This window comes from Cuculus canorus, chromosome 4 (assembly GCF_017976375.1).
Source record: "Cuculus canorus isolate bCucCan1 chromosome 4, bCucCan1.pri, whole genome shotgun sequence".
Lineage (NCBI taxonomy): Eukaryota > Metazoa > Chordata > Aves > Cuculiformes > Cuculidae > Cuculus > Cuculus canorus.
Genome location: NC_071404.1, coordinates 6,733,267 through 6,745,555, shown reverse-complemented (window position 1 = coordinate 6,745,555; position 12,289 = coordinate 6,733,267). Strand labels below are relative to the sequence as shown.

General features: G+C 49.2%; 1 protein-coding gene across 1 annotated transcript in view; it reads right to left on the bottom strand.

Moving 5' to 3' along the window:
* EIF2AK3 (eukaryotic translation initiation factor 2 alpha kinase 3) overlaps positions 1-2,093 on the bottom strand; it is a 48,592-nt gene extending 46,499 nt beyond the window's left edge. The window contains exon 1 of the mRNA XM_054065525.1: positions 1,718-2,093. Coding sequence (XP_053921500.1) covers positions 1,718-1,983 — 266 coding nt within the window. The 5' untranslated portion in view covers positions 1,984-2,093. The remainder of the gene's footprint in view (positions 1-1,717) is intronic.
* Positions 2,094-12,289: the final 10,196 nt, after the last annotated feature.

The following is a 12,289-nucleotide window of genomic DNA, read 5'->3' as shown; positions in this document are numbered from 1 at the left end:
AACAGGGTACTCAACCCAGGCACCGAACCCTCAGTGCAAGGGCACCCACCCCACACACCTCTGAGGCACTGAACACCCAACCTAGGCACCTACCCTACAGCCTTGCACCAAACCTCCAACCCAGTATACCGAACCCCCCAACCAGGGCACCCACCCCACACTCACAGGGCACCCAAATCAGGCACCACACACCCCGGGGCACCAATCCCCAATCCAAGTACCCACTCCACACCCCCAAGCACCGAACCATCAACACGGGAACTGACTCGACAGCCCAGGCATCCACCTTACAGCCACCCCACACCCTGGGGCATCCAACGGGGGCATCAAACCCCAAACCCATGCTTCCACCCCACATTCTGAGCACTGAACCCCTCAAGCCCCTGGGCACCAAACGCCCAATTCAGGCTTCCACTCTACAACCCGGGGTACCGAACCTGGGCATGGAATCCCCAACCTTGTCTCCCACCCCATACCCTGAGCACTGAACCCATCAAGCCCTGGACACCCAACCCAGGCACCAAATCCCCAAACTAGGCTCCCATGCTATAATCCGGGACACTGAACCCCACAGCCCCGGGCACGAGACCCAGGCACCGACCCCCCAACACCGGCTCCCATGCTATAACCCAGGCCACACCCCACACACCCCGTAGCACCCAACCTGGACATCAAACCCCTGACCCAGACTCTCACCCCACACTTCAGGCACCCATACTATAACCCAGGGCACCAAACTCCTCAAGCCCCAGACTAAGAATCCCACAGTCCCAGGACAGCCTTCCTATAGCCCAGGGCACCCAACCTGGGCACCAAATCCTCAACCCAGGCTCCCACCCCGCACCCGGGGCACTGAACCCCACAGCCCAGGGCAATGAACCCGAGCATCAAACCCCCAACCTACACTCCCGCCCGCACCCCAGGCATCGAACCCCTCAAGTCCCAGACTAAAGCACTAAGCACTAAATCCCCAACCCAGACTCCCACCCTATAACCTAGAGCACCAAACCCCTCAAGCCCCTGGGCACCAAACCCCCAGCCCAGGCTCCTATCCCGTACCTGGTGCATCCACCCTATAACCCAGGGCATGGAACCCTTCAGGCTGCGGGCACAGAATCCCACAGCCCTGGGGCATCCACCCTATAACCCAGGGCACCCAGCCTGGGCACCAAACCCCCAACCCAGGCTCCCACCCTATACCCGGGGCACTAAACCCCTCAGTCCCAGGCACCGAACCCCCAACCCAGGCTCCCACCCGACACCCTAGGGCACCAAGCCACTGAACCGCTCAGCCCAGGCTCCCAAGCTACAAACGCAGGGCACAGAACCCCTCAAGCACAGGGCATCGACCACACACCCGGGGCACCCAACGAGGGCACCCACTCTCCACCCCAGGGCACCCACCCCACACCTCGGGTCACCCAACCTGGGCACCCAATCCCCAATCTAGGCTCCCACCCTACACCCAGGGCAGCAAACCACTGAACCCCTCAGCCCAGGCTCCCGAGCTATAAACCCAGGGCACAGAACCCCTCAAGCCCAGGGCACTGAACCCACTCCCCGGGCACTCACTCTATACCCCAGGGCACTCCTCGGGGCACCCAACCTGGGCACCGAACCCCCAAAACAGACTTCCACCCCATACCCGCGGCACCGAACCCCACAGCCCAGGCTCCCACCCTAACCCAGAGACTGAACCCCCAGCCCAGGCTCTCACCTGCCGCCGGTTCGGGCCTCTCCGCTCCCCTCGGGCTCCTGCTCGCCGGGCGCCGTGGGAGCCACTCCGGCCTCATCGTCCTCCACTGTCACGTCTGCGGAACCGGCCGTCAAAGCGGCGGGCGCGGCGGCCGCCCCCAATCCAAAAGCGGCCTCCCCAGCCGCGGCATCGCCCGGCAGCGGCTCCGGGCCGCCCGCCGCCACCCCGCCGAACAGCACCAACACCGTGAAGGCGGCCAGAGCGCTGCGGCCCCGCGGCCCCCGCATGGAGGGGCCCCGCCTCGCCCGCTGCCGCCGCTCGCTAAGACATTGAGCGCCGCCGCCGCTCCCCGCGCCGCCGCCGCTGCCGCCGCCAAACAGGCGCAGCCGCGCCCCGCCCGCCACGTACCGGCGCCCGGCGCGCCACCGCCCCTGGCCCCGCCCCCGGCGGCGAGGAGAGAGCCCATTGGCTGCGCGCTACGTCACTCCGCGCGCCGCTGGCTCTTGATTGGTCGCCGCGCCAAGGAGCGGTGTTTGTCAACAGAGCCGCCGGCCAATGGGAGCCACGCGGCTCTCTCCTCTCCCCCCTCCGCCACGGCAACCAATCGCAAGCGCATGATTCACCGAGCTGCTCCGCGATTGGCGGAGCCGGCGCGCCACACGTGCTGCGGGCTGGTCCCGCCCCTTCCCGCTGGAGACGTGGCTGTTCCTCCGTGTCAGCTGGGCGGGGACAGCGGCGCGTACCACCCGCCGGGGGGTGGGGGACACCCCACTCGGGGAGCGGAATGGACTCGTCGGGCGGGTGATCTGAGACTCGGTTTGGAGTCTGAGAAAACGAGCATCCTTTATCAGCCTTGGGCAACGCGAGGGAGGGATCTCCATCCATCGTGCAGCGAGAACAGAGCTGGTTACAGTTTCTGATCCAGTGGGAGGTGTCCCTGCCCATGGCAAGGGGGTAGAATTGGACGATCTTTAAGGTCCCTTCCGACCCAAACCCTTCTAGAGAATCATAGAATCATTAGGTTGGAAAAGACCTCTTAGATCATTGAGTCCAACCATTCCTATCAACCACTAAACCACGTCCCTGAGCACCTCATCTACTTTTAAACACAATCATAGAATCACGAGGTTGGAAAAGACCTTTTGGATCATCGAGTCCAGGGATGGCGACTCAATCCCTGGGCAGTTCCAGTGCCCGATGACCCTTTCAGTGATTTTTTTTTTTCCCTGATGTCCAGTCTGAACCTCCCCTGGCGCAGCTTCAGGCCATTCCCCCTTGTCCTGTCCTCAGTCACTTGGGAGAAGAGCCCAGCTCCCTCCTCTCCACAACCCCTGTACAGGTAGTTGTAAAGAGCAATAAGGTCTCCCCTCAGCCTCCTCTTCTCAAGGCTAAACAACCCCAGTTCCCTCAGCTGCTCCTCGTAAGACTTGTTCTCCATGATTCATGTTCTCTATGATTCTATATTTCCCACTTACAGGCATACGTATAAATTTTCCCAGAAATCTTATGCATGTTCCATTACTTTCCAAGGACTAGTTTTAATGCTATTATGAACTTCACAACATTCGAATTCTTGCTAATTCAGATCTGGCTCCAGGTCTCTGCCTGACCTTGCATTTGACATAGGGAAAGGATGCAAACAGAGGTGATTACAGAAGAAGACACATCTGTTCAGCACAGATCATCCTTCACACAAGATGTTATCATCTCCAATGAATGAACAGTGTGTGGAAAAATGCCATTTGAAAGAAAACGTGCTATCAGAGGGACATCCTGTCTAACTTTCAGAAATACTGTTACTTAGATGAACTTAACTCTATTTTAGCTTAATTAAAAACATGTAGCAATCCTACAAATACAAACCCCTCAGTGAAACAACGTGAGTCTTGTTGAGTTTGGTGGGTTGGACTAGATCCTCAGCAGCTGTCTGGTTCCAGGGTGTTTGAGGATGGACCAAGCAGACAGCTTCTTCACAAGGGGAGGAGGAGGAGCTAGCGCTGGTCTCTCCTCTTTGGTCCCTGATGATAGGACCCAAGGGAATGGCAGCAAGATGTGCCAGGTTAGGCTGGGTTTTAGGAAAAGGTTCTTCACCCAGAGAGTGGTGGAGCACACGAGCAGCTCCCCAGGGAAGCCGTCATGGTGCCAAGCCTGACAATATTCCAGAAGCATTTGGACAACGTCCTTAGACACACTGTGTGAATGTTGGGGTTGTCCTATGCAGGGACAAGTGTTGGACTCGATGATCCTTGTGAGTGCCTCACAACTCAGGACATTCTTTGATTCTAGCATTCCACTTTTTGTAATAGGAACTACTTCTTGTATCCTGGGAGCGGTGGTGGGTGCCTGGCCCAGGGTCTGCCATGTGGTCACAGGCTGAAGGATCAGGTGCGAGGATAGGCACTTGTAAGTCTGTACCCACACCAGCATGTACAGGCTTTGCCCATAGCGTCCATGCCCATCCCGATGCTAGTGCCTTCTTCAGGAAAGGGTGTGGCAGGATCAGCTGCTCTCCTCAGGAGCTCATTGCCTGGTTAAGGGCTCCCCTAGCTTCCATTAGAAGAGCTGGGCTGAGCTGGTACACGTGTGACAACATGGTGACCTGTAGACCCCAGAACGGCTGCCCCAGTGTGTTGGCCATGTGTCACAGTGGCCATCTGTGGTTCATTCAACTCCCGTTTCCTCCATGCACTCAGAATAAAGAAACTGGTTCTTTTTGGCTGCTTTAAACCACTTCTTCTCCTTCCTTAAACCATTTCTTTTCATAGAATCATAGAATTGCTTGGTTGGAAAAGACCTTTGAGTTCATTGAGTCCAACCATACCTGTCCACTGCTAAACTATATCCCTGAGCACTCCATCTACCCATCGCTTAAACATCAGGGATGGTGACTCAAACACTTGTTTTCGACTGCGGCAAAGGCAATGTCCTTCAACCTAATCTCACTCTCACAAGCAGCGAGGTCATGCTGCAGTCTTGCCGGTAGGGAGAGCAGGGGCAAAACAATGCCTGGGACTCACCTGGGACCCCAGACCACCCCCAGACTCAGTTCTAGGTATTTCCTAGAACAAACACTGCACAGGCCCACCAAAACCAGGTTTAGCAGTGAGCCTGTCATCCTTGGTGACAGAAGACCAGAGCCCAGGCAGAGTCCTTGCACTTTTGTCTCTCCCCTGCCTCCCTTTCTCTCTTTCTTTCTTTTCCCTTAACACAGATTTAGCAAGCCAAAGCCAGTCTTATCCCTAAGAATGCCTGTACAAAAAAATGCCTTTTTGGACCAATCGTTTGGCATCATTTTGTCTTCATGTAGTCCAGTAGGTACCGAATCCATAAATTTTACGGGGAGACCCAGGGTCTCACCCCAGCAACCGCTAAACTGTCTAGGCTGGGTCGTGACACCTTATCAGGCAGGAAACACCTCTGCATACCTCAGGGTCATTTTTCCCCTTCCAACCATTACTGTTCTCCCCTTTGCTCTAGAAGCAGGAGAAGCTGCTCCTCCAGTTCCATCACTGAGGCTCGCCATTGCCCACACCAACTGTCAGCCAATGGCCTGCAAGGGATCATGCCACGACTTGTGGTGGTACCATCATTCTTTTCTGGGTAAGTTTTCATCCCTGTAGAGGTAGGTATGTAGTTTGTGAGCAGCAGGTCGAGGGACGTGATTCTCCCCATCTACTCTGCTCTTATAAGACCTCACCTGCAGTCCTGCGTTCAGTTCTGGAGCTCTTAGCACAGGAAGGACATGTATAAGCCAGTCCAGAGGAGGACACGAAGATGATCCAAATGCTGGAGCACCTCATATATGAAGACAGGCTGACAGAATTTGGGTTGCTCAGCCTGCAGAACAGAAGGGAGACCTTCTAGCAGCCTTCCCGTACTGAAAGGGGCCCTACAGGAAAGTTGGGTAGGGGATCTTTATCAGGGACTGAAGTGATAGGATAAGGGGTTATAGTTTTAAGCTGAAAGAGGAGAGATTTAGATGAGGAAGAAATATTAGGAAGAGATTTTTTTTCTGTCAGAGTGGTGAGGCATTGTAACGGTCACCCAGAGAATTTGTGGATGCTCCATCCCTGGAGGTGTTCAAGGATGATGCTCTGAGCTACCTGATCCAGTGGAAGGTGTCCCTGCCCATGGCAGGGGCGTTGGAATTCAATGATGTTTAAGGTCCTTTTCAACCCAAACCATTCTATGATTTTATGATTCTTTGTAACAAACCAAATTAGTTACAAACTCTTTAATTCTCCTTGTAAGACATCTCCTGCAGCCCTTAAATTACAGTTTTCTGTTCCTCTCCTTTTCCATTTTTTCAGCATTTCACTTCAGAATATGGAGATCAGGGCATTGTGTTCATCTGTATACAGGGGTAGAAAATGCTGTTGTGTGTTCCTTGGTGTGCCTCCCTCTGGCATAGGGTCAAAGGCTGACTGTAGGCCATTAGAGAACACAGAACGATGCTTTACTTTCTTTGTGTACATCTGCATACCTGAGAAACACAGGCAGGACCTTTATCCTCATCAACTCTAACATGTTTTGAACAACAGCCCTTGTCATCCTGATTTTACCACCCTGCTGACGAGAATGTCATCTGCAAATTGTATTAGAAGTGATTTTGTGTTTGCTTCCAAATGACTAATAAAAATATCGATTGTGTATATGTGTAGTATAGCATACATGATCCCATTCAAAGTAGCCTTATTCAGTCACGATTTATAATCACAGAATTATACAGTGGTTTGGGTTGGAAGGGACCTTAAAGATCACCCAGTTCCAGCTCCCCTGCCATGGGCAGGGACACCTTCCACTAGATCAGCTTGCTGAAAGCCTCATCCAACCTGGCCTTAAACATCAGGGATGGAGCATCCATGACTTCTTTGGACAACTTGTGCCAGTGTCTCACAACCCTTACAGGAAAAAAATTCTTCCTAATCTCTAATCTAAATCTCCTCTCTTTCATCTTAAAACCGTTCTCCCTTGTCCTATCCCTGCACTCCCTGATAAAAAGCCCCTCCCCAGCTTTCCTGTAGCCCCCTTTCAGTCCTGGAAGGCTGCTATAAGGTCTCCCCAGAGCCTTCTCTTCTCCAGGCTGAACAACCCTAACTCTCTAAGCCTGTCCTTGTATGAGAGGTGCTCCAGCCCTCTGATCATCTTCGTGGCCTCCTCTGGACTCACTTTAAACAACTCCATTTCCTTCCTGTGCTGATTTATAAGCAGTTGTAAAAAAAAAAAGTCTATGTGGACAGTTTTTAATACACATTTAACTGATGCTTTATTACCCTGTTTTTTGTTAACTGAAGTATTGCGCAGTTCTAAGTAAAAATCCTTTACAAGGTTTATTACACCTTCCAGAGAGTATTGAATTATTTGTTATCTTCTTGAAGCACAAAATGAGATTTCTATTAGGCCTCTGAGTGGCGTTACTAATTCTTTAATCTGAGTCATGTAGCGACTTGTTTTGGTGTTTAATCAGGAATCGTTCTTATGTTTACTACATATCCTACAACTGTCTTTTCTGAAAACAAATACCAACTGGGCAGTTTTTTTGCTTTCTAGATTTTCCCTACTATGCCAAGATTTACCAAAGATGAACGTTGACAGCCAAGTGGCCTCCGCAGCCAAGATCTTTTGGAGTGACTGGGCCACAGTTATGCCTGGAAGACAAAAGCTTCGTTGATTACTAATGGACTGAAATTTATCACATCACTGTTAAGCAGTCCACCCATGTATTTTCCTGCTTCTTTACAAACATAGATCATAAAAGTTCAATGAATGCTTTGGCATCATTATTGACATTTTAATCTTGTCCATCTAGTAATGGGCTGGACTATTACTAGAGTTTTCTGGGATATGGCCTTGCCAACTATGGATTTCCTTTGATGTGCTTCACTTCCAATAACTACTCTGCTTCTCATAACCTCTTATATATACCAACATCTTATTTCCTGCTTTACCCATTTTGGCTGTTTATTTTTCATTTTTAATCACTCCCTGTGGTCCACTAATAAAACAGGAATTGTCCATGGATTTTCCCTCTTGATTTCGAAATTGGGGCTCTTTGATCGCTCTGTGAACTCTTTTTAAGTGCTTGTAATTGTCATTTTTAGGCTTCTGCCTATGTTTTTCTTCCTGGTTACAGTCTTATTTTCTGATAAGTTGGAAATACAGCTTTTTTAAACGAACAGATGTAAGCAAAATCAGATCATGAACAGTGCTCCCCTGACAACCACTGAATTGTAATCCAGAGGTTTTCAGGGTGTTCTTTCACTTATTTCATCATAACAGAGCCCGATAGAGTTCACCTTGTGCCCCATGCCAGACAGCTCTTGTCATTTTTAGTAACCTAAATGACATTTTATTGTTATACCCTTATGGTCTTGTGCTAATATTTTCTTTATTTAGATAACTCCTCTCTCTTGAGTGTCTACCCATTCATATGTTTATAAAGAGTAATCAAATCCTTCTGTTTTACCAGGCAAACCAAGCCAAAGGCTTTTATTCTTCCCTTACCCTTTTGGCTCTCTGTTCCCCTGTTCATCTCACTAGCCCTCCCCTGCACCTCTTCACATATAAATTAATCTTTCTTGCATAGTGATGTTTGAAACAGTCAGTTGAAGGGTATCTCTAATATATTTAAATTTTAAACTCCGTTATATTTATAGACTGTGCAGAAAAACTCTTTCCGTGCCATGGTTTTTACAGTAACTCATTTCTTGTCCCAATAGTTATCTGGAGGGCTTAGAGATGGATATGCAGCAACCACGGACCCTCGCAAGTGTCAGAATATTGGAATACTTCACAAGTAGGCTTGCCCTTTTGCCTTTGTGCTGGTTCATGAAGGTTTATTATGCTTAAGGCAAAACAATTACAGCCTTGTGCAAATGTCCCTGCAACACCCATAAGCATTACCTCATTTTCTTGTATTTCCTCCCACCTCCCTGTCCTAGCTCCGCAGTCTTCCCATTGCAGCCTTTTAATTTAGGGAGGCTCTCACACTTCTCAGGAAAGTCCATGTTTTCTTGCAGACTCCTCCTAGATTCCTTACCACCGAAGCATAAGAAATAACAATTGTAATCTAAAAGCTCTTTTTCCTTTTGGAAACACTTCTCTGAGGCATGGATGATGTTATTCACAAATCCCCAAGACCAAAACAGCAACACAGCCTTCTAATTTTCTCCCTGTATTAAAATTTTGTGACGACAAACCCAAACTTCCTGCTTTTTGCAAAGCATGACTCACATTTCCCATTCTGTTTTGACTAACTGACATAAGAGATCTATTTCAATCATATGACAATCACTTTAAATCTGACCGGCCCTCTATGCGGAAATTAAAGCCTGTTGTTGCAGAATGGATGGATGTTAATGGTGTTTTACATAACTGCCTGCTTTTCTTGAATAACTTGCTCTTGGAGGCAAAGCAGTGACAGCCCAGAATGCCACCTCGTGGCTGCCCTGTACCGAGGGCCATTTGCAGTCCTCTGCAAAATGATCATTTATAGCCTTCCATTCCCTCCAGGAGAATTCAGACCATCAAAAAGCTGTATATGTTGTAATTAGTAAACCAGCACCCCTGCTGATGGCTTTTCACCAGCAGAATAAACCCAAGCAATTCTTCATCCAAGCAATCAAGCCAGAGACAAGCAGTGAAGTAGGTGTTATTCAGAAGAAATGTCACTGAACCGGAATTTGCAGAATGAAAAATTAAGTAGCAAGAATGTAATTGCTGGGGCATGGCTGGCTTGGAGAGCCACTGTAAACCAGACAGGGAGTTTACCTGGCACGATGAATTAGAAACACTCTTCCACTTAGTTTCTCCAATATGTTGGTGAACTTTTACCTTCATAGGTCGTGTTGATTTTTAGCTGTTTCATGCTTTATCAAATGAGAGACAGACCATTATTTGGATAAACACACTTTACACCCAGAAATTGCTGTGCCTTCACTTTAAGCTGAGCTAAGTCTCCCGCAGAAGATGGTCCTACAGCCTTCCCACTCCCAGCCGGTTGATCTTGCTGCCTTCTTCAGTAAAGGTCAAAGAAAACTGATCTTGATTTTGTTGGTTGCTTTACCGTTCAGAAAAAAAACAGCTCTCTGCCAACACATGGAAGCAACAAGAAAACTTGGCAAGCGATAGACCAGAGGGTGGAAATGCTCGTTTTTGGGGGACAGTGCTGGATTAGACCAGAGCAGCTTAAGCCCTTCAGAGAAACATTTTAAGTTTGAGTGAGCCAATTCAATCTCACTCACCTGGCAAGAAAAAAAATGGGTTTTTTGCCTGTGTAGTATGGTGAATCAGCACAGGGCAGAGAAATGCTAGAGGAGGATAAACTCTGTACCCAGGCTGTGAGTGGATGCTGGGTGAAGGGAGTAAAGAGCAGGATCTTCCCATTTTGTCAACAGCAAGCTGTTATCTTGGCCACTGTATAATTTCCCAACATGTAATTTCAGCCTGTGATGCAGAATTCAGTGCCCAGAATCATGCAGCTACCCTCACCAGCCTGACGGACCAAGCTACTCTGTTCATCAGTGTGGGATTTCACTAGGTTTAAAACCTGGCAGTTACCACCCTGTTAAACAAGCAAAATATCCGTCCAAACAAAGCAGGGGCAAACACCTCCCTCTATACTGAAGCAGAGAGGATGGGAGTTGACTCCCAGAGAGGCTTTGACACAGGGCAATCACAGGCTTGTACAAAAGGACTTTGAGATGTTTGCAGAGCTGGTTGTCACTGAAATGTAAAGAAAATCCATTTAAAAAATAGCCTTTTTGTGTATAGGCAAGGCTCAGCACACCATAAATGAAACATCTCACTGGCAGTTGCTAACAGCAAGCTTATCATCAGTAAGTGGAAGTGTTTGCCTTCCTCTGGGCACATCCACTGCAAGAATGGTTTCAAACCAAAGTCCTCAGGTTGGATATCAGAAAAAAATTCTTCACAGAAAGAGTCAATGGGCACTGGAACAGGCTGCCCAGGGAGGTGGTCAAGTCGCCTTCCCTGAGGTGTTTAAGGAAAGGGTGGATGAAGTGCTTAGGGACATGGTTTAGGGAGTGTTAGGAATGGTTGGACTCGATGATCCAGTGGGTCCTTTCCAACCTGGTGGTGGTGATTCTGTGTGATTGCTGTGACTATGCTAACAGGTTTATCGCCCCATGTGTAACTTCTGGACTAACACTCCAAATGTAAGGACAGGCTTCCTGAATCAGTGTAAAAGCCCTGTGACAGTTCTTCCTTTCAGGCAGCAAACATTTAGCAGAAAACAACTGTATAGCAATCATGTGATGCTGTAAATAGCAAGTCACCTGCTCTGTACAGAAAAGTATGGTCTTACCTCACCACGATAAGTCTGGGTAATGATAAAAGAGCCTTTGTTGAAATACCAGCCCATTGTTCAAAGAGTGGTGTGCCAACCCAGGGAAAACAAAAGGAAACATTTCTACCCCTTAAAAATCACAGCAGAACCACAGAGGTTGGCCACAAAACAAGCCAATCATGCACAGACTTGAAAAAAGAAGGCAACAGCAGTGCTTCTCTTGTGCAAATAAAATTATTCCCTACGCATTGTGGTCTGACCTTGGAGTGAGTAGTAAGGAGGAAGCACCTGCAATTCTTATTCATCTTGGTGGGACTGAAGCCTGGAGAGACACGGAGAAGCCTGTGCATGGTCTTAATGTGGCTCCCAGGACTGAAAACGCTGGTGCAGGGGTATTTGAAGGTTCAGCTGCCTCTAATATCTTTCACAAACAGTTTCAGCAGATGCCAGCCCAGGACAGAGGGGAAAATATATGGCTAAATGAAGGCTCTGTGCTCATTGAGATGACCTCCATTAGGTTTTATCCCAACCTTGCTGCAGGGTGGGATAAGGACTGGTGAGTGCTGATAACCACATGGTTGGAGAACCACTGCCTTTTGTCATGCCCATGTTCCTACTTGTGAGTCCCATGGCACAGCATCACTTCTGGCTAGCACAGGCCCTGACTCACCAGTCCTTAACTGCCCACCATACAAACTGTCCAGCAAGATTGTGCTACTAAGTTTGAGTCAAAGTCCACTAAAGATTCTTCCTTAACACCTCTGGAAGCCTAGGCAGAGTCCAAGTAGCCCTCTGAGCTGATGGCATTGCCTGGCACCAGGCAGGGGCTCCCTCTGCCACCCTCTCTCCTACTCTAGCACTTCACAGTGGAACATCTCTCACTTTATGGGAAAGCCTCCATCTCTCTGATGCTGAAAATGCCAGCAAATAAACTCTCTAACACTGGTTTTGGAGTTTTAGAAAGCACGCATCTTTTATCAGGGGAGGTTCAGATTGGACATTAGGAAAAATTTCTTCACTGAAAGGCCAACCGTATCCTGGGCTGCATCAAAAGAAGCGTAGCCAGCAGGGCGAGAGAAGGGATTTTGCCCCTCTATCCCTTTCTTGTGAGACCTCATACGGAATAGTGTCCAGTTCTGGAATCCTCAGCATTAGAAGGATAGGGAGCTGTTGGAACGGGTCCAGAGGAGGCTACAAGGATCATCAGAAGGCTGGAGCACCTCCCATACGAGGACAGAGTGAGAGTTGGGGTTGTTCAGCCTGGAGAAGGGAAGGCTCTCAGGAGA